The 22361-nt window shown below is 41.4% G+C and overlaps 1 protein-coding gene across 3 annotated transcripts in view; it reads right to left on the reverse strand.

Annotated features, from left to right (window-relative positions):
• Positions 1 to 22361, reverse strand: part of Cdca7l (cell division cycle associated 7 like) — a 40089-nt gene that overhangs the window by 8614 nt on the left and 9114 nt on the right. For 2 of the 3 annotated variants that reach the window (XM_008841454.3, XM_029567528.1), the window contains exons 2-3: positions 5545 to 5682; positions 831 to 962 (exon numbers count right to left, since the gene is read on the reverse strand). In XM_008841454.3, the coding sequence (XP_008839676.1) occupies positions 831 to 962; positions 5545 to 5682 (270 nt within the window). The remainder of the gene's footprint in view (positions 1 to 830; positions 963 to 5544; positions 5683 to 22361) is intronic. The other variant, XM_008841455.3, reaches the window with a different exon arrangement.

A 22361-nucleotide genomic window follows, 5' to 3' on the forward strand; every position in this document is an offset into this window, starting at 1 on the left:
AGTATTCTTAACTGTTGAACCATTTCTCCAGCCCCAGAATAAAATTTATTAACAGCAATATGCTAACAAGTTTCTTGTTGGACAAACATAGCACAATTATCCATGCTTGGTTCACACCTGTGATTCCAGAACTTGCGGAGCTGAGGCTGAAGGATTGCTGGGAGTTTGAGGCCAGCCTGGGTTCTGGTGTGAGACCTTGCTTCAGAATAACACCAAGAACAAGGCAGTGCTTTAAAGTCACCTGAGTTAAATGCTGGTGTGTGGAAACTACCTGGCCTGGATAAACAAGTAACACAGTAACACCCACAAGGACACCTCCTCACAGAACAGGGCTGAGGGGACATTCCCCAGGAACCTAGGCAGGACTGTGCTACCCATCATCTGTTACAGTCAGGTGCACACCAGCATCCAATTAGAAGGCACAGGTCATTGCCAAACCTGTACCATCACCTTGTTTTTGCCAAATTAGCTCTAGACCTACATTACTTCACACCCCACAAGAAAGACCTTGAAGGAACTTCAAGGTTACCCAAACACTGAAAAGATACAAGAAGCTCAAGAAGAGTCTGTGATAAACCAAATGCACAGAGTGAAGGCCACCTGGGATGCACCCCAAGCTCCAAGGGGAACACAAATGACCCCCGAGGAAAGGAATGCACGTGGATCAGGCACCGGCCCGAGGACTGTTTTTATATGAACTGGCTTACACTTTACAAAAAAAGCAGAGTCTTTTCCTTTGTAAAGTAACTTCTAGGGTTAGTACGGCTGAGAAGTGGACTGAATATACTCAAGCCCGTGTAAGTCTTCATGTTGAAGACTGCTTCCATTACCTCTGGGTTAGTGCCTGTGTTCAGCTCACTCTGTGTGAATCCTTCAAAGTCTTCAGTTTCTGAGTCAGTGTCCTCTATGAAAATTCTTCTTAGTTCTTCTGTGAAGTATTTGGAACGGAAACACACATCCTGCTAAATTAAAAACACAAATTTAAGTAGGACATGGCAGCAGCACACTTGGAACCCCAGCACTCCGGGGAAGGAGGTGGGAGCTGAAGCAAGAGGCTTGCATGGCTGAGGACAGCCTGAGCTACATAGTGAGACCTTGTCTCAAAAGCCAACCACCAGCATATATTTACATAGAACAGGAAATAGAACAGAGGTTACAGAGGAAGAGAGAGCAAGAGTGAGGGGCCTTAACGTCTAACGGACAAGATTTTCTACTGGATGAAAATGTTCTAGAAATGGGCCGTGGAGACAGCAAAGCAACATGGTGAATACACTTAATGCCACTTAGAGTGGTTATGGTGGCACATTCTACATTATGTGAACTTTACCACAATAAAGACACCACACACATTTTTCTAAACCTTACAGAAATGAAGACCTACAAGCAGGACAACTTCAAACGATCAACGCTTTTGCCCTAGTCATTTCCACCGTGACTGGGGAGTGTTGATGGCATTGAGAGTCCCCTGCCAAAGCTAACAACCAGACTGTCTACTTTCACACAAAACTGCAAACTCCTGGAAAGGGGACATGAGCCTGGCTCGGTCCTACATGCAGGGTTTCCTCCCTACAGCCACCAGACTAGTGTTCCCCTGATGAGCATGCATCCCCTTCACACAGTGGGATTCTCTGTAGGGAAGTACCAGGGCCCTCACATCCCTCACCCACAGCCAGACACTGACCTGAGCATGGAGGATGATGGAAAGCTGCACCCCTCTCACTATAGAGTTCCCCTCCTGCAGGAAGGAGGGGTGAGCAAACACAGGTCAGTAGCAAGTGAGCAGACAGACTTATTTGACTAAACTGAAAAAAAAAAAAAGACCTTTCCAATAATGACTTTTACTTTCTTTTGAAATACTACAAAGAAGGAAACCCAGCTCTTTTAACAGTATACTGAAAGGGAAGGACGAACGAACTGCAGACCAGAAGGGAGACCACTCTGGCAGCCTCCGGCAAGGCCAAAACACTTCATCCAGGCCTTAATCTGTGTCCCAGGTTTCCCCATGACACAACACGATGTCCCTCACTCCAATAAATCAATGACCCCTTATAACACCACATTTGGTTGAAATTCTTTCCCTCCTCCCTGCCTTTCCCTGACTTTAATTATATACTTCTTCAGGCTCAGATATCTTTGGGGGAAAAAATAGATATAATAGATGCATGGAAAAACTTACGGGGTGCTAGGAAAAGAAAAGCCTACAGCTAGCGTTCTTTGAAGCTTAAAAATGTCTCCTATGAATTATTATGGGTAATTGGAGTGAGTTTGCTCAGAGCTAAATTACTTTGTTCCTTTGTTGATAGCTATGGTGCAGCTGCTTGAAAAAAAACACACACACAAAAGGGAAGTTTCTTTAAAGAGAAATTCAAATTTTGTTTAAGGAAGGTGTGCAAATTTACACCGCTTGCTTCTCTCGGCTATACAGAATGGATCAGAAATGTGTGGGTCAGGCAGCTGCCTGCTAAGGAAACCCACCAAGCATGGAGTGCAGGAAACATCTGGCCAGCCCCTGAGGGCTTTCTCAGGGCAATGGCCTCCATGCATACATTCAATCTATGTTCAAAGCTCCTGTACAGAGCCTGAAAGAGAATAGTAAATTCCAATCTTTCTGGCAATCTCTTATTGTAGGAGAAATCAAATCTTTGATGACCAGTCCTGGTGGAATTAAAATAACTTTGCTACTAGTCTTGAGACCTATGAGTTTATTTTTCTTACTCCAAAGGGGGTAAAAACTGTTTTCCACATGGGTTATACAAAGCTTCGCCACTGCATAGCCTCACTGCATTCTTGGGTAAAGCCTCACACAGTACTTTGCTCCCTGGAAGCTGCTCATTATCCGCCAAAGCAACGCCAGGTAACTAATATCTACTATGATCAACACTACACGTAAATAACAGCCTGCAGGGGCAGTGTCACAGGTGGGTAAGTGTTTTATTTTGAGGCTGTGACACGAAAAAGTACTGGAAAGCAATGGCCTGTGAACCAAACCAATGAGGCAGGTATATTTCAACTGTACCCCACAAACAACCCTGGGTACTTAACTCTGTATAGTGATGGAGTATTGGGTACTTGGAACAATACGAAAAGGACAACATAACAAGAGGTTAGAGCCATGGAAACTAGAAAGCACCCTGCAAGGATGATTTCCTCCTTCAAGCAACTTACAGTCCAAGAGGGGGACAGGCAGGTCCATTAAGTACCCATGGTGATGGACACATACACTCCATCACACAGGGGGCGAAGGAATCCATCCAGCACGGGTCAGGGCAGAGTGGCTGTAGTGAGGGAGTCAGCCCAGCATTTATGCTATGCATCACAAGAGCTAGATGAGAAAGCCAAGGGAAAAGGAAGCTGAGAAATCATAGCGTGGACTGACAGCATCCATACATGTGGGACCTTAGCAGGGTCTTTTCACCTCCCTGAGCTTCCATTTCATCTGTAAAATGAGAACAGCAACAGCACGTCCACCAGCCCCAGAAGTCTATGGAGTAAATACAGTTGTCTGTATGAAAAGCAAGCAGCACGCTCTCATGGCCAATCAAGATCTGCTGGGGTAGAGCTGCCTAGGAGCCCCTGCAAGGACAGAAGTGACTGGAAATAGTGGTCACAGCAGCAAAAGCAGATGTTTCTCAATGCCTAGCATGTGCCAGGCCCCAAGCCCAGTATCTCACATGCCTTCTACTTCAAGGTCCCTTAGGTGGATGGCACAGGCTCTACTCGCCCTCTGACTACCATGCAATGAAAGATTGATAGTTTCTAAATAAAGGCCAGGGTGTAGCTTGAGCTCAGCCCTTCAAGGAATCCCAGCAGGAAAATGAGAGGATTTGGGTAAGGGCTGAAGGTGAGGGCAGCTACAGATGGGAGAAAAGGTAAGGAATGAATAAAGTAACCTGGAAACAATTTCAGCCACTCCTGGGTGCTAGAAATGGAGGAGAGGAGGTGGTGATACATAACAACAACAACAGAAGGAAATAAAGAGGGGGTGCAAACAGCAAGCAGGCAGGGCAAGTGCTGAGTTTCAGCTCTCCTTTGAAAAACCAGGACCAGACCAACTGACTGTCAGAAATACATCTGGAGCAGGGACAAGAGGCCAGGCTGCTCATCAAAAACTGGATCCACCACCACCATGAATGGTACTGTATCTATCTGCACCAGGAAGTCCATGACCAACTGACTCTTCCAGAGTAAACAAATGATCATTGATGCCCTTTACCTTGAGAAAGCAACAGTACCTAAGACAGAAATTCAAGAAGAACCAGCCAAAAGGTACAAGACCATACGAAACATCAACTTTGTATTTAGATTCAGAACCCATTCATGGTGGTTTTAGTATGATTTGTGATTCCTTGGATTATGCAAAGAAACACGAGACCAGACAGAATCATAAGACATGGCCTGCACAAGACCATGCAAACAGAGAAAGGAATGCCAAAGTGGGGTGAAGAAACCCAGGGCCTGCAAAGGCCAGTGCTGGTGCTGGCACAAAGCACAAGGAGCTCTGTTCTGACTTGATCTGCTGCTGAGGTACAAATTCCTAAGGAGATTAATAAACTGTAAAAACTTAAAACCACCACATGGTATCAGCTACTAACAGGACTCAACGCAATCGCAGAACACAAAGGTTGAGGACAAAAATCTTACAGAACTTCCCATTTGGGAACATGAAAAAGAAGAGCTAACAACAGAGAGCAAAAGGTAACAGAGGAGACAGGGGTGGGAAGACGTGACCAGGGCAGTGCTGAGAAAACATGGACCAGAGAGACCCTGGGAGGCCCAGCTCCCACCAAAGCCAGATTCTATACACTTACAGTAGAGCCAGGCTCTCTCACAGATTAACCATTTCCTTTCCTGGATTTACCCACTTGAAGCAAGGTTGTATTTAATGCACAGCTGTTGGTAGAGGCCATGGTGGAAGGAGAATGAAGACTCTTAAGTGTCACAATGAACTCAGAAGAATATGTCACTGGAGGCTGGATATTCTGATTGGCCATTGTAGTGCCAGGGTACAATATAAACCTCCAGGAAATCTAACTCCCAGAGAACCGTAACTTGTATTGCTACAAACCAAAGTAATAAAAGAACAATGTTCACCCCAGCAACTCCAAAAGCGGGGTAACAAACCCTCACGAGGGACCACTGCGAGGCAATTGTCTCATAGTAAAACACTTTTCCTGTGCCTCACAGCATCGCCTGCGTGGGAGCATGGAATAAGGCTAGCCCTCCCCTGCCAGCTGTGTGGGAGGATTCTGAATACAGCCTTACCACAGGTGACAGCTGGAGGGAGCAAAGAAAATGGATTTAATCATGTGAGTCTCTTCATTAAAAAAAGAAAGAAAGAAAAGTATACACGACCAAGATTAAAGTAAGATACATGCACTGTGACCTCTCACCAGTTTCTGGAAACATAAAGGTCCATGTTTTTAACACACAGTGCCCAACAACTCACTGGTATTACCAATCCTGAACTGCACCAATACAAAAGAACATTCAAACCAAATCAGGCCTCCAGAGGACCACACCTGACTTGAGAAGGGGCGCCCATACCTGTTTTTCCAACTCCAAGAAGTCAAAACTATCGCAGCTCTCTTCTGACAGGGTTTCCATGGGAACATCATCCTGGAAACCCAAAAACTCTTCATCATCACTTGGGGCATTAAAGATGTCAGCTACTTCTTTAGGGATCTGTTTTGGATTCAAAAAAGAAGGATGAAACCAGGACTGTTGGAATCACTTAGGGCAACTAAGAAGGTGCTAGGAAACCTGAATGAAGTATGTTTCAGCTGAGACCTCAGAGTGGAAAAAAAAAAAAAGTGGCACAATAAGATTTCTCTCAATTTTAGGTGTATATAAACCCTATAAAAAGGCATCAGTTCTGGGAAACAAATGGACTTTTGCCTGATTCATCCTTTACAGTCAGATTCCAGTAAGGACTGGACATGGTGGCACAAACCTTCAATCCCAGCACTTGAGAGGTAGAGATAGTGAATCTCTGTGAGTTCAAGGCCAGCTTATCTACATAGAGCGTTCTAGGCCAGCCAAGGCTACAAAGTGAGACCCTGTCTCAAAATAGAAAAAAAAAAAAATTCCAGCAAATGTTGCTAAGCTTTTTCCTTAATTATCACCCACGGTTTCTTATCTTCTGTTATCATATGTTGATTCAGAGACAGAAAAGTTCATACAACAAAATAAGTAGCTTTCCCTCTTTTCTATACTTGAAATCAATTTAAGTAGTTGTGGATTTAATCCAAGAGAATTTATATGCCATTAAGGGAAATTACTCCCAGAGCAAATGATGTCAGCATCCTTATTCTAACAAATTTTCATCTGCTAGAATTCATATCTGTAGGCTGATCATCTATTTTCTCTCACCTCTTTATTTAAAAGAAAACAGTGACACCAATAGACTCTTCATCTAAAATCACTATGTGCCTCCATATTCATTCTTTCTGTTTTTCAAGAAAGATCATATGAAATTGTAAGCTTCAGATGCAACTGTTTTTACCCTTAGAAGGGAGTGCTTTAATATAGCTAACCTAATCTATGTACCCACACACTGTTTAAAGAAAGGTGCAGGAAAACAGATGCCAACTGGAGATAACCCCATTGAGCTAATTAAATCAGTCTCAGAAAGGTAAATACTTTATGTTCCTCTCATTTGTGTCCCAGGATTTCTAGTAAGATCATGTGTGTGTACATGGCATGAAAACAGAAGTGAAACTGTCTAGCAAAACAAGCAGATCTATGGGAGTGGAAGGAGGAAATTCAAACTTCTCGCCAGAAGGTCCAAGAACAGCACTCCCACAGGTATCTCTCTAAGGCAACTTTTGCTGTTCAACTAGAAGAACTCACATTCCAAAAGAACCCATGCTGGAGCAACACAGGCATCACTTACAGAAGTGGAAGTCTGTTACACTCCACACAACAGTCACTCAGTGGTCTCTGAAGTGGCATTGAGAGGAATGGTGTGTCAATTTCAGTCTGTCCCCTTTTGACGTCTCACCAGTTCATAAGTTAAAAAGTGTTGATGGTCCAGAAACTTGCCTTAACAATTGATTACAGGAGAAGCATGCTATGTATGGATTTCTAAAAAGTACATACAGGGACTGGAGAGACACTTTTAAGGCATGAATAAACTACTCCTGGGAATAACTGTGTTGCCCCCATGATGGGCAGAGGTGTGTGTGTGTGCTCTGTCCCTCTTCCTGCATCTATGCGCCTGTGTCCGCTGCAGAGATGCCATGGGGAGCTTCATTGCTGATTAAGAACAGAAGGGAAGAATACTTTCAAAGTATACTGCACGTCCTTGGGGATATACACAGGGCTCTGATTCTTGCTGCCAAACTCTAAATGGTATTAAAAGACGTTCCATGGTTTCTGGACTTTTTGGTTAGGGTCAAAAATAGTAAAAAAAAAAAAAAAAAAAAAAATTCAAGTCTTCACAAGCCCTAGGGTTTAATATGAATCTGCAAAATTTTTCCAGTGCCAAAAAAGGGGGTGGGGACTGGAGAGATGGCTTATCATGTAAGAATACTTGCTGTTCTTTTAAAGCACCTGGGTTCATTCCCAGAACTGATATATATGGCAGCTAACTACTATTGGTAATTCTAGTTCCAGAGGATCTAATGCCCTCTTCTGGTCTTTGCAGGTATTGCACACACATGCTATACCTACATACATACAGGCAAACCACTCATACATATTAAATAAAAATAATTTAAAATAGATATTTTGGCTGGGTAAAGTAATCTGGGTTGGTATCTGTGGTCATGTAGAACTGGGAATACTTTGTCCAGGCTCTTCCAGCTTTCATAGTTTGCACTGAAAAGTCAGCTGTGATTCTAATTCTGATGGGCTTTCCTTTATATGTGACTTGTTTTTCTTTTGCAGCTTTCAGTGTTCTCTTTGAGCTGTATGTTTAGTGTTTTTACTATGATGTACCATGGAGAGTTTCTTTTCTGGTCCTATTTGGTGTTTTATGTGCTTCTTGTATTTGTATGGGCATGTCTTTCTTTAATTTTTAGAAATTTTCTTCTATAATCCTGTTGAAGATCTGGTCCATAACGTTATCCTGAAGATTCTTCTCCTTCTTGTAAGCCTATGATGCATAAGTTTGGTCTTTTTATGGTGTCACACAATTCCTGTATATTCCATTCTTGTGTTTTCTTAAATTTTTCATAATCTTTGCTTGAGTAATCTAGTTCATCCAGACTTGATATTCTGTTTTCATTTCATTCATCCTATTGGCGAGGCTTTCTCCTGTCATTTCTAATTGGCTTATTGAATGTTTCACTTCCTTCTTCATTTCAGCCTGCATATTCTTCAACATTAGGAACTCTTTTCTGAATTCATTCAGAAGTTTATTCCTATCTTCTTTCAGTTCTTTGATTTCTTTGTGTGTTCTTTAAATTCACTGAATTCTTTTATCATGTTTATAGTTGTCCTTTTGAATTCCATGTCCTGTGTTTATAGGGGGTTCTCACTGTACTCCTCTAAAGGACTGTTGATATTTGGTGGGGATATATTATTTGGATTTTTCATGTCATTACTTTTTCACTGTGACTCTGACATGTGGATTTCTTCTGTAGTTTCTGATTCTTGTGTGAGACTCAAGCCTTCCTTTGTTGAGTTTAGGTCTACTTCTGTTTGTAACCTTTATGTGCCTTTGTGGTTTACTTGTTGGGCATGAGAAGCTGGTTGGTCTAGGGTTCAGGTTCTCTTTTTTGATTTTATATTGGAGGGGCCAGATGGATTCCTCTAGTCAGCAGGCACAGTGCAATTTGGGAGGATTGCCAGATAGAGGTAAGATTCAGGACTCTCAGGCAGTCAGGGAAGGAGGCTGGTCTCAGGAATCCAGGTTGGGAGTGGGACAGCCAGGGATGAAGGCTGGTCTCAGATATGAAAAGGTGAGGTAGGGGAGGGAACACGCTTTGAGAGCTCCAGGGGACTAGACTGAGGAATTGGGTTGGTCTGGGCACAAAGGATCAGGAAGCAGTGGGGAGTCTGGGCCAAAAGGGTAGTCCAGAGGTCTGGGTGCCAAGAAAAGAAATGGGTCAGTGCCCACAATAGGAGAAAAGATGGAGTGGGGGAGCTGGGAGGGTGAATGAGGTTGTGGGAGTCAAGGCACAGTGGGCAGGGTCAAACTTACCCAGGAAAGATGCTGGCCTCAGATATGCAAAGGTGAGGTGGGGGAGGGAACAGGCTTTGAGGGCTCCAGGGGACTAGACTGAGGACTTGGGTTGGTCTGGGTGCAAAGGATGAGGAAGCAGTGTGAAGCCTGGGCCAAGAGGGTAGTTCAGATGTCTGGGGTACCAAGAGAAGAAAAATAAAGGACATTTTTTGCTCCTTGCCCTCCATGGTCAACTAAGTTCCAGGGGACTATGGAGCATCTCTCAAAATGTCCTGTAACTGTGGTGAGTCACCTGTCTTCTTGTTCAAGGAGGCCATGGAGACCCCACCAGATGGACTTGAACCAGTGTCCAGTCTACAAAGAGGAGGGTCAACACAGAGGAACCATTTCCTCCATGCTTCCAAGTGAAGCCAGCTATAGTTGAGCAGGACCTTTGACTAATCTTCACATATATGGTAAAAGAAAGGAGCCAGGAGCTCCTCCCAAGCCTATGTGACCCCTGAGGAACAGATCCTCAAACGACCTTAAAAAGTAAAAATAAATTGGTTTATTTGGGCCAACTATATATGGTCTTAAACACCCAAAAGGAAAGTATAACCAAAGATTAAAGTGATCAGTATATTTCTTTAAGAGTCCATGTGTATAGCTAAAGGCTACATAACAAGAAACAATGCCAGACAGGAAATACATTCCTTTGAGTTGTTGGCTAGGGTGACCCAAGAGACTCCCAGAGAGTAACCCAGCACAGAACTGGGAAAATGAACAGCAGACCCCAATCTTATCTAAAGAAATGTTGGCAGCTGATTGCTGCTAGATGAGGAAGAGCTGCTCTTCCTAAAACAAGGGACTCTAGATAGGCTGACTAGACTCAACGGATGGACTTGCACTGGGGAATGGCTGGGGCACTGACAACACAGTGGATAATAACAGGGATGACAGAGTATAAGGGCTTCATTGTTGGGGGGATTATGGGAGGGTGCCATTTGGGATGTGGGTATAAAGATGAATAAGATTGTTTGGGATGTTCTATATGAAATACATACACACACACACACACACACACACACACACACAATAAATTAATTTAAAAAAAAAAAGAATTAAAAAAACTTTTAAAAAACTTCCAGTGTTCTTAATGCTACAAACTGTAATTAAGAGACACCAAGAAAGGAGCAAGGCTTAGATGGCAGGGATGTGATAAAAAGAGACTCTTCTCGGGCTGGAGAGATGACTCAGTGGTTAAGAGCACTCACTGCTCTTATAGAGGATCCAGGTTTGGCTCCCAGTACCTACATGCGGCTACAAACCATCCTTAACTCCAGTTCCGGGGAATTCAAAGCTCTCTTCTAACCTCAGTGGCATTGCATGACATGGGTGCACTCACATACATGCAGGCAATACACTCACACACATAAAATAAAATAAATATATTTTAAAAAATACCCTAAACACGCATATGTAGCTTTTCTATATACCAACAATGAGCATACCTAGAAAGAAATCAAGGAAAAAATCCCATTCACAATAACTTCAAAAAATATATAATAAAATATCCAGGAATAAACCTAACCAAGGATATGAAAAATGTTTACAATGAAAATCTCAAGAAACTGATGAAGACACCATAAGATGGAAAGACGTCCCATGCCATGGACTGGCAGAATTAATAGTGTGAAAATGGCTATATTATAAAAAGGAATCAACAGATACAATGAATGCAATTCCCATCAGAATTCCAACATTCTTCACAGAGCCATGAGAAATAATCCTAAATTTCAAATGGAAGCAGAAAAGACCCCCAAACAGACAAAGCAATCCTATAGGTAAAAAGCAATGCAGGAGCCATCACAATGCCAGATCTCTCATTATACTACAGAGCCTTAATAATAAAAACATCATGGGCATTGGGGTACTGGCACAAAAACAGGCATGGAAACAAGTTAGTAGAACAGAAGGTTCTGAAATAAACTCACACAAGTACAACCAGTTAATTTTTATAAATGTGTCAAAAAACACACATGTCCTAGTCTGTTTCTTCATTGCTGTGACAAAATACTCTAACCAATACCAACTTGGGGAGGAAAGGATTTATTTGTCTTACATCTCCCAGGTCACAGTTCATCAGGGAGCCCAAGGTAGGAACTCAGGGCAGGAACCCGGAAGCAGGAGCTGGAGCACAGCCCATGGAGGAATGCTGCTTACTGGCTTGCTCCCCTGGCCCCTGCTCAGCCTGCTTTCTTATGCAACACAGGCCCACTTGCCCAGGGGTGGCACCACCCACAGTGGGCTGGGCCCTCCCACATCACTCATCAAGAAGATCCTCCTCAGACATGGCCACAGGCCAGTCCAATAGAGGCAATTCCCCAATGGAGGCTCCCTCAACCCAGGTGTGTCAAGTTGACACTAAAGCTATCCAGCGCAACACATTAGAAAAAAGACCGCCCCTTCAATAATGGTGTGGGAAAAACTGCTTATCAGTACATAAAAGAAGGAAACTAGCTTTGTGATCTCTCACTGTGCATAAACATCAATTCAAAAATGGGACAAAGACCTTCACACAAGTCCTGAAGTTCTAAAGCTGCTGGAGAATACTGGCAAAAGTCTTCAAGGTATAGGAATAGGCAAGGATTTTCCAAAAAGGACCCAATAGCATAGGAAATAATCCCAAGGATTGAAAAACAGGATTGCTTAAAATGAAAAACTCTTGTACAGCAAAGGAAAACAATCAGTGAATCACAGAATGAGGAAAATAAATTCACCAACTATATATGCAACAGATTAAAATTTAGAATCTGTAATCAATAAATGGTCTAATGAGCTGAATAGACAGTTCTGAAAAGAGCAAATACAAATGGCTGATAAATGTTTGGAGAGTGTCCAAAATCCTTAGCCAGCAGGGAAATTAGAATGTAAACTTGTACAGCCACTGTGGGAGTTTTAATACTGAGGTTCCTCAAAAACTTAAAACTAGAACTGCTGTATGAGCCAGGTACACCACTCCTGGGCATAAACCCAGAGGAACTGAAGTCAGCACTCTACAGAGACCCCCGCACACCCATGTTTAATGGCTACACTATTCACAATAGTCAAGGTAGGGAACCAGCCTAGAAGTCCACCAACAGATGAACTAATGAGGAAAATGTAGCACATATACACAATGAAATTTTACTCAGCTGTAACAAAGAATGAAATTATGACATGTGCAGGAAAATGAATGGAACTGAAGATAATTATGCTAAAAATTAGCCAGTCAGGTGGACTCTAGATTTAAGTTCATAAATAGATATGTGGTATGAGGAAGTAAAAAAAGGACTCTGACAAGACAGAAGAGTTCTAAAAGAAGGATGAGGGGAAGACATTTGTGGGAAAGTTGGGGCTGTTTCAGAGGAAGGGGTCCAGCAAGCAAGGGTTCTTGAGATGGATGGGGGATGGCAGTGGCAGTGGGGGGACACAAGTATACTGACATACATGTATGAAAATATCACAATGACACCCATTTCTTTGATACTAACCAAAAAAAAAAAAAAAAAAATTTAGATTGCTTTACTTTGCTCAAAGCAGCATATTGTCAATAGCCAAAAGTCACCCAGTCATCTGTCAATGGATGAAGAAAGACAGTGTAGCATACACTCATTATTCTAAGTTAAAGACACTGGCTACAAAAAGGTAAGCTGTTTGATTCCCTAGTACTAGGAAGCTAGAGTGGTCAGACTTTGTGGACACTGAGGTAGAATGGTGGTTGAATGTTCAGTTTCAGTCAGGCATGAGTGCGCTGGGGACTGATCACACACCAACGCAAGTATACTTGACACTGCTGAACTGGAAAATGGTTGGGAATGGAAAATGGAGGGGACACTTTATGCTATGTGTATTTTACCATAATTTTTAAAAATCAGGAGTGTGAAGAAACGAGCAGTGTGTGGTGGTGCACAGTTTTAATCCCAGCATTCGGAGACAGAGGCAGGCAGATCTCTGTGAGAGTGAGATCAGCCTGATGTACATAGCAAGTTTCAGGTCAGCTGGGGCTACAAGACCCTGTCTCAAAACAAACACAAATAAACAAATGGGGGGGGGCTCTTAAGTGAATGCAATCCTTTCCTAATTGACTTAACAAGTTTCACCTTGGCCCAGTCAAATGTTTACCAGCACCTCAAATTCATGTGGGTTGAGACCAACCTCCTCCTGCAGGCAGGTTCAGGCTGGAGATGAGCCCAGCTTTGCTTCACCCTAACTGTAGAGAGAATCCGGGAGTTGCCACTTCCACACCTGCTACTCTCCAGGTGTCTTTCCCACATTTCTACAGTAACACAGAAGAAAACTTCAGAGTCTGTGTCACTTTGGGCTCTCCCAGCCCAAGTCTTAATTAGCATTCCATTAAAAAAAAAAAAAAAAAAAAACAAGTATAAAAGATGCCTTAAGCTGCCAATTGGTTTTCAATCAAGTTTTGAAAATAAATCTATGTAAAGCATCATTAAATTTTTATATTACACAATTAAGTATAATTTTAATTAAAGCTTCTCTGCAGTTTAATGATATTTAAATGTATCTTTCCTGTATTAAGACATATATTAAAACATGTATTAAAACCTAACCATAGGGAACATATTTATCATCTATTAATCTTTTTGAAGGGGGGGAATCTCATGTAGCCCAGGCTAGTCTCAGACTTTCAATATAGTCGAGGATAACCCTGAACTTCTGATCCTCCTGCCTCTACCTCCCCAGTGCAGGGATCAGACATGCACCACCTCGTCTGCTTTATGGTACTGCAGATTGAACTGGGACTTTGTGTATGCTAGGCAAGCACCCCACCAATCAAGTTACATCTCCGGCTCATCAGTCTTTCTAAGGGGGGGAAAAAAAATCAAGATTCTCTTTTAAAGGTTTAAAGGACTGGCGTTAATAAAACTTCAGGAGATGCTTTTTACTCCAGGACAATGAGTGTGTGTTTCTCCTGGAAACAGGCTCCATCATAAGCCCTAAGCAGTACTGAAGGAGTTCATGCACACTACTGCATTTCCCTTAAGTGTTTGAAAGCAATTTGCTAGCAGCAGCTACAGAGTTTGCAAGGTGAGGTAATGTCTTGCCAAGTCTGAAGAGAACCTGTTCAGAGAAAGCACCACTGGACTTATGGCAATTCACCATAAGCACAACCATTTCTTTAAACCTTTTTCTTTTACAAATAATTAGTTTGTAGGAAACACACATATCCCATAGTTTCTAAGAACTAATACAGATGTGGATCACAGATGCCAGTATAAACCTGAACTGCAGAAGCAGGCTCAGGGGCACCCAATTTAGTGTCCCAGGTCCTCAAGCAGAGGGCAGCCAGGGCAACAGAGGCCAGTTTCTGAAGAGAAGAAAATAAAGAAAAGATAAGGGGATGGGAAAGGGAGAAGGAAAAAACTTAAATCCATAAAACTTCTAGAAGAAAACAGGTCAGATAAAGACTTATTAAGACAGAATCAGAAGCACAATGCAGATTTTATTGTCCATTTGCATGTGTATATGTGTGCATGTGTTCATGTGTACAGATGTGACTGTGTGGGTGTGCACACATGCCAGAGGCTCAGGTGTCTTTCTCAATCACACACCACCATGTAGGAAGCAGAGTCTCTCAATGAAACTGGAGCTCTTTAATTCAGCTGGACTGGTTGCCCAGCAAGCTCTAGGGATCCTATGGTCTCTGCCTTCCCAGAGGTGGGACTACAGGTGGTACATGCCACCATGCCTTTTTTGTTTGTTTGTTTTTTAGGCTTAAGTGATTAAAGGCAACTTTTTTTATTGCAGCATGTACTAATTTCATTCTGAAAGAATAAAATTATATAAGGAAAACATTTTTAACTTTTAAAACTGAATTATTTTGTTGATGCAAAAGAGCAAAACTTCAAGACTTCATTTGAGGACCATGCTACCTTCAGAAAATGTCACACATCTACTTCTTACAGGCCTAGCTTTTTTTTCGTTGGGTTTTGTTGTTGTTGTTTTGTTTTTTGGGTTTTTTTTTACCTAGCTTTTTAGAAAAATGTACTGGAGGGGGCACTAGAGAGATGGCTCAGCAGTTAAGAACACTGACTGTTCTTGCAGAAGACCCGGGTTCAAATCCCAGCACCCACATGGCAGCTAACAACTGTCTGTAACTCCAGTTCCAGGGGATCCGACAGCTTCTTCTGTCTTCCGCAGGCATTGCAGGATATGGGTGCACTTACCTACATGCAGGCAATACACATATACACATAAAATAAAAATAAATAAAATATTTTTTAAAATGTACTGGGGATCAAACTCAGATTGTCATGTTTGCACAGTAAGCACTTTACCAATTGAGCCATCTTTCCAGTTCAGATTTTAATGATTTCAAAATTACAAAACAACTTGTGCCAGGCGCGGTGGTGTGCATCGTTAATCCCATCCCTCCAGAAGCAGAGGCAGGCTTAAGGCCAGCCTAGTCCACACAGTAAATTCCAGGCCGCCTGAGACTAGGGAGACCCTGTCAAAAAGCCAAAACAACAACAATAAAAAGTTATGCCAGGTGTGGTCACACAAACCTGTAACCCCACATTCAGCAGGCTCTAGTGGGCAGATCACAAGAGTTCTAAATCAGCTGAGACTACACAGCAAATTCCTGGCCTACCCTGAGTACCTAATGAGATCTTACCTCAAGAAAACAAAGGAAAAAAGCAATTAAGAAAATGAAGAGCTGAGGACTGGGAGAAAGATGTGCAAGGCATACACCTACTATATGAAGATATAGAGAATAGAGAGAGAGAACTCTGAAAATGCAGGAACAAGAAAACAGCCCAAATAAAACACAGGCAAAGGTGTGGTAGACAATTCATCAAAGGCATGGACGGCCGAGGAGCAGATGAGCACATGTTTAATATGTCATTCATCAGGGAAATGGAAACTAGAAGTGCAACAAGATGCTACTGTATACAGAAGAGCACACCATACTGTGTCAGAATAGCTGCAACACTATACCTACTCCAGAGAGACAAAAACACAGAGAACCCAGCACTCACGCACGGCTGAAGGAAGTGCCAAATGGTACCGCCTGGGCTGGAGGGCTGGCACAGATGTTAAAGGCCCAGTTTCACAACCAAATGGTTACTGCCACTCTGCAAAACCATTTAGCATCTTCTTATAAAGTTAAACATTCACTTACCACAGATCCAACAATCTATACCTGGGTGTTTAAGTGAGAACTTATGATGACACAAAACTTGTTTATATTTGAAACCAAGAGACAATCCAAATTAGCAAGGAGGCAATACAAAACTGCTGGAGAGATGGCTTAGCAGATAAGAGCACTGGCTGCTCTCACAGAGGACCTAAGTTCGTTTCCCAGCACCCATGTGGCAGCTAACAACCATCCTTAACTCCAATTCCAGGTGATCTGACACCCTCCTCTGACCTCTGTGGGCACTGCATGACATGGGCGCATCTACCTACCTGCAGGCAATATATTCATACACATAATAAATACTACAACTACTACTACTACCAACAACAATAATAATAAAGAAAACATGGTGGTGGGACCTGGATAACAGAACATTACCCAGCAATAAAAAGGATGAATCATTGACACATAACATGGACCAATCTGAAACACACTGTGCCAAGTGAACAAGGCTGCAAATCACATGATTCTACATACACAACATTTTGGAAAAGAAAAAAACTAGGGACAGTAAACACATCAATGCAAATGAGCAACAGGGAATATCTAAGGGGTGGTAAAAAGAACTGGAGTGGTAGTGGCACACCTGGAGGCATGTACTGGACACAAAAAAGAGGGAATTTTATTGTCTTGAATTAAACCTCAATTAAGAAGAAAAAGAATATAGGAATGGTTGAATAGAGATTGTCCAGAAATGGATCCTAGCACGCAAAATTAGAATGTGAAGGGAGGGCCATAGATGAATGGGAAGGAAAAGCACTGCCAAGGAATGGTGCAGAGCTGGCAGAGGAGGACACAGCCGACACTGCTCTCACCTGATACTGTAAACCAGATGCTCAGGGTTCAGCAGCACCCCAAGAAGAGAACATCCTCAGTATGATCAGTACCCCCAAGAAGGGAATCTCCTCAGTATGATATGCACCTAACTTCTTACTTAGAAAATTCAAAATGAAAAACACAGGTCAAAGATCTGCAAAAATAGGACAAATTACCTTTAACACTACTAAAAAGCTCTTACAAAATGAAATACACCAAGTCACAAAGAGGTAATAGGGGAGGGGGGAAGGGGGAGGGACGGGGGAGGGGAGGGAGGGAGGCGAGGTGGGGGAGGGAGGGGAAATAGGAGGAAGAGGAGGAGAAGGGGAAGAGAAGAGAGGGAGGGAGAGCATGAAGAATTCAGTGATTAGGCAACACAGAAGAACCTAAAAACATACTTTCAATCTTCTGGGGACCTTAGTAATGAAAGGAATGGAAATTAAAACAAGGATTCTCATCAAGCAACCCAAATGTTTCCATTCCCCATGCTTAATACCTGAGAATATGTGACTAGACAAACACTGCTCTACAGGACTAGGAGGATGACAAATGGGCTCAAAGTTTCAGAGAAGAAATCCCCTCCTGTATGTTCATCAGCATACAAAGAAACAGAAAAGCGTGAATCACTCAAAGGAACAAATAAACTGGCAGAAACCTAAGTGGGCTAGGAAAATGATACATAAACAAAATAAATCTATCAATAAAGAGAAATAAAACAAAAAAAGAAAAAAAAAAGCCTGGAGGTGAAAAAACCACCAAGTTGAAAATTTAACAAAAGTGGCTCAAAAACAGATTTGAAAAGCATATTTATCAGCAAACTTGAAGGCATTCGAAAATACCTAAAGTAGGGGCGGGAGAGAGGACCAGGTGGTTTAGTGTGCTTGCTGCTCTTCCACACGACCTTAGTTTGGTTCCCAGCACACACATCAGGCGGCTTACAGTCACCTGTTAACTCCAGCTCCCGAGGATCTGACACCCTTAAAGGTACCTGTACTTACAGGAAAAACACACACCCACACCCATAAGGAAAGGAATAAATTTGTTTTTTTAATTTTTTTAAAGAAAATAACAAATATGATGGAGAAGAAAATAAAAGGAACAGTGCCAATGATATTTCTAAGGCACTTTTTTCCAAACAGATGAATTCAAATAGTTATGGGATTCACAGAAAGAAAAGAGAAAATAAATAATAAGATCTGATAAATAATAAGTCAGAAACATCCCAAAGCTAATACAAGGTAGAATACACAAACCTAAGACACTAGAGGACCCCAGGTAGGATCAATCTGCTTGCCTGCTTTGTTTCCTTGCACTATAGGAGACTGAACTCGTATATGCTAGGCAAGTGCTCTACCACTGAGCTCTGTGCTCAGCCTCAAGTAGCATAAACTGAAGAAACCCACATGGTCAAACAGCATCATTAAACTGCTGAAAGCTAGTGATAAAGAAAGGTACTACCTGTCACATACAGGGAGTGCTCAATTTGGTTATCAGAAACCATGATGGCAGCAGAGTAATGTATTTATACAAGTCCAGCATACTGTAAGCAAAACCCCATCAAACAAAAACTCTGTATCTGGGGAAATATTGTCCTTCAAAAGTAAGACAGAAATTAAGATAGTTTCAGTAAACAAACTTGAGTTCATTCACTGTCACTAGTATTAACAACCGGAAATGGTGAAGGAGAGAGTCTTCCAGGTTGAAATGAAACTGAAAGGACCCTAGGCTAACTCACAGCCAGACAAAACCATAGTTTCGGCAGTCGGAGAAGGATAAACATGGGGAAACAGAGATGCCAGCTTTATTGTAAATTTGCTTCGTAACCCTTTTTATTATCTAAAGACTAAAAACCTCATGGATCTATGAATAAAGATGTAACTTATAACATGAATAACATAAATGGGTAAAGACTATGTATAGGGAGTTTTTATTGGTGACATTAAATTGCTATCAAACCAAGCATCATAATATAGAATACTACTTACAGTGCTCAGGACCACAGAGAAAGTATCTACAGGAAATACTAAAGAAGTCATTATAGAGTAAAAATGTGTCACTTAAAATAAATCAACATAAAGGCAACAGAACGGGAGTGAAAGAAGGCGTAAGGAACCAGGATTGGGGGTGCATGTCTACAATCCCAGCTCCTGAGAGGCTGTGCGAGGCTAGCCTGAGCTATGTAATGAGACTTGATCTCAAAAAGAAATGGAAAAGAAAAGCTGTAAGACACAGAAGGTATAACAATGCCAAATTAAGACATGCTTGGCCAGTACTTTACATTCAAGTGGATTAACTGTCACCATCAAAGCACAGATCATAAAACGTATTGAAAAGAGAAATGTAGGGTTTGGTAGCATATCTACAATTTCAGCTACTCCAGAGGCTAAGGCAGGAAGATCTCAAGTTCAAGGACTGTCTAAGCTACAGAATAAGTTTCAGGTCATCCTGGGCTACTTACCCAGACACTGTCTCAAAATAAAAAGTCAAGAGAGTGCTAGAGATGTAGCTCAGTGGTAGAGCACTTGCCTACTATGCTTGAGGACCTGAGTTTAACTCCCAGCCCTGCAAACTTACTTATTTTTATTTACTTTAAAAACTGTAATGATGTAACTAAATGTTAATTACAAGAGGCCCATTTCATATCTAAAGACAAAGGTTGAAAGTAAAAGCTTTTTTTAAAAAAAAAACAATAAATGCAAATAGTAACAAAAAGGAGAAAGTACGGCTACAATCAGGCAAAATAGATACAAAGTACAAACTTGTTTCAAAGACGGTATTAATAAAAGGGTCAACTCACCAAGAGTACATAACAATTTTTAATATATGCTCTAAAATCTAAGCTCCAAAACTATGAAGCACACCCTGAAGAACCCTGGTGACAGATGGGGACTCCAATACCTCGCCTTCAACATGCATAGAATCAGGAAATGACACAGAAGGAAACAGAGAACTTGAGCAACAGAATAAAACAACCAGAAGACACAGAACACTCAACAACCGCACAGCATAGATTTTTCTCAAGTAGACACAAAATTATCCTGATAAGGCCACATGCTAGACCATAAAATAAGTATAATACATTTTAAATAACTAGCATCATACAAAGTATCTTTTCTGGTAAGTAATTACAAGAGGCCCATTTCATATCTAAAGACAGTTGAAAGTAAAAGCTTTTTTTAAAAAAAACAATAAATGCAAATAGTAACAAAAAGGAGAAAGTATGGCTACAATCAGGCAAAATAGATACAAAGTAAAGTAGAAATCAGAAGGCCAGGAAAACTGGAAACTTCACAGGTATGCAGAAATTAAAAAGGATCTCAAGCAACCAGAGAACTCATAAGAGGAATGAGAACACACAGGCTGAGCATCCTGAATTAAAAAACCTGAAATTTACCTGCTGCATGCCCTTAAGTGCAAGTTCTACAACATTAGTTTCAAGCAGAAAATTTATTTAAAATATTTTTTTAATATTTTATTTATTTTTATTTTATGTGTATGAGTGCATTGCCTGCATGTATGTGAGTGCGCCTGTGTTGTGCAATGCCGCGGAGGTCAGAAGACAGCTTCATATTGCCCTGGAACTGGAGTTAAGGATGGTTTGTAGGTGCCATGTGGGTGCTGGGAATTGGACCCGGGTCCTCTGCAAGAGGAGTCAGTGCTCTTAACCGCTGAGCCATCTCTCCGGCCCTATTTAAAACATTTTATAAAATTCCATCCAACCTATATGCAGAAGGAGCATACGAAGTATGTAAGTTTTATGTTCTGACTAGAGTCCCATCCCCAAGGTATCTCATGTAAATATTCAATAAAATGTGAACACACTTTCAGTCTCAAACATTTTAGATAAGGGATACTCAACTTGCACCTTGACAATAAATGTACCCAAATTTGTGAGACACAGCAAATAGTATGTTAACAAGGAGAGTCATAACTGTAAATGTTTCTATTAAAAGAACAATCTTGGAGCTGGCTGGAGAGATGGTTCAGCAGTTAAGAGCACTGACTGTTCTTGCAGAGGACCTGAGTTTAGTTCCTAGCACCCATGTCAGGCAGCTCACAACCACTATTAACTCCAGCTCCAAGGGACTCCATAGCCTCTAGCCTCCTAGGGGACTTCGACTCAGACATGCACATACACCCACAAAGACACACACACATACACATAATTAAAAATACAAAAATAGATAAATCTTTAAAAAAGATCTTTATTTCATATATTAAGGAAACAGAAAAAGGCATGGCAAAGTAGTCCCAAAGCAAGCAGAAAGAAATTATAATCGGGGGTAAAAAAAATAGGTGGTGAAATAACAATGAAGAATAAACAAAACTGTAAGGTGGTTTTTTGAAAATATTAACAAAATTAGCATCCCTTTCGGCCCACTGACTTAAAAAAACAAAAATCTCCAAATACTAACACCAGAAAATGAAACCGAGGACATTACTACTAATCTTAAAGAGGTTTAAACAACAAGGATTTTAAGAGACCTCTAAGTCATCACATGCCAAAAACATTGACTTACTGGATGAGATGAATTTCTGGTGGCACACAATCTACCAAGACTGAATTATGAAGCAATAAAAGATCTATAGCTAGTTGGGATTTGAATCAATAATCAAAACTGTCTCAAAAAAGTAAAGCTAAGAAACAGCCAGTTTCAAAGATGAACTCTATAAAGCATTTATAGAGTACTTAACACCAGTCCTCAAACTCCTCCAAAAGAAATTGAAACACTCCTTAACTCCTTCTAGGAAAGCGACATTACCTGATACCAAGGCCAGATAAGACTATCGAATACAAAGCAACATCCTTAGATTCAAATACTCTCAACAAAATGACTGAATGAAGTTTATTATTACAATGCAAAATAGCTCAAGATATGGAAGGTGATTAATTTTAAAACATCATATCGAAATAAAGGGAAGGGGAAAGACCATCACAAATAATGCAGAAAAGACGTTGGAAAAAAATTCAAAACCCTTTCATGGGGAAAATAAAGTCAACAATAATGGTGGAAAATGCATCAACATATTAAAACCCACAATTATCATCATACTCAATAGTGAATAAAAGAGTGAAATTTCAGGCCAGGTGCATACCTTTAATCCCAGCACAAGACAGGTGTGTGAGTTCCAGGCCAGCCTGGTCTATAAAGACAGTTCCAGGCCAGCCACCCAGAGCTAAACAGTGAGACCATGTCTCTCTCTCTCTCTCTCTCTCTCTCTCTCTCTCTCTCT

This window comes from Nannospalax galili, unplaced genomic scaffold (assembly GCF_000622305.1).
Source record: "Nannospalax galili isolate Female #2095 unplaced genomic scaffold, S.galili_v1.0 scaffold158, whole genome shotgun sequence".
In the NCBI taxonomy this organism is placed as follows: Eukaryota; Metazoa; Chordata; class Mammalia; order Rodentia; family Spalacidae; genus Nannospalax; species Nannospalax galili.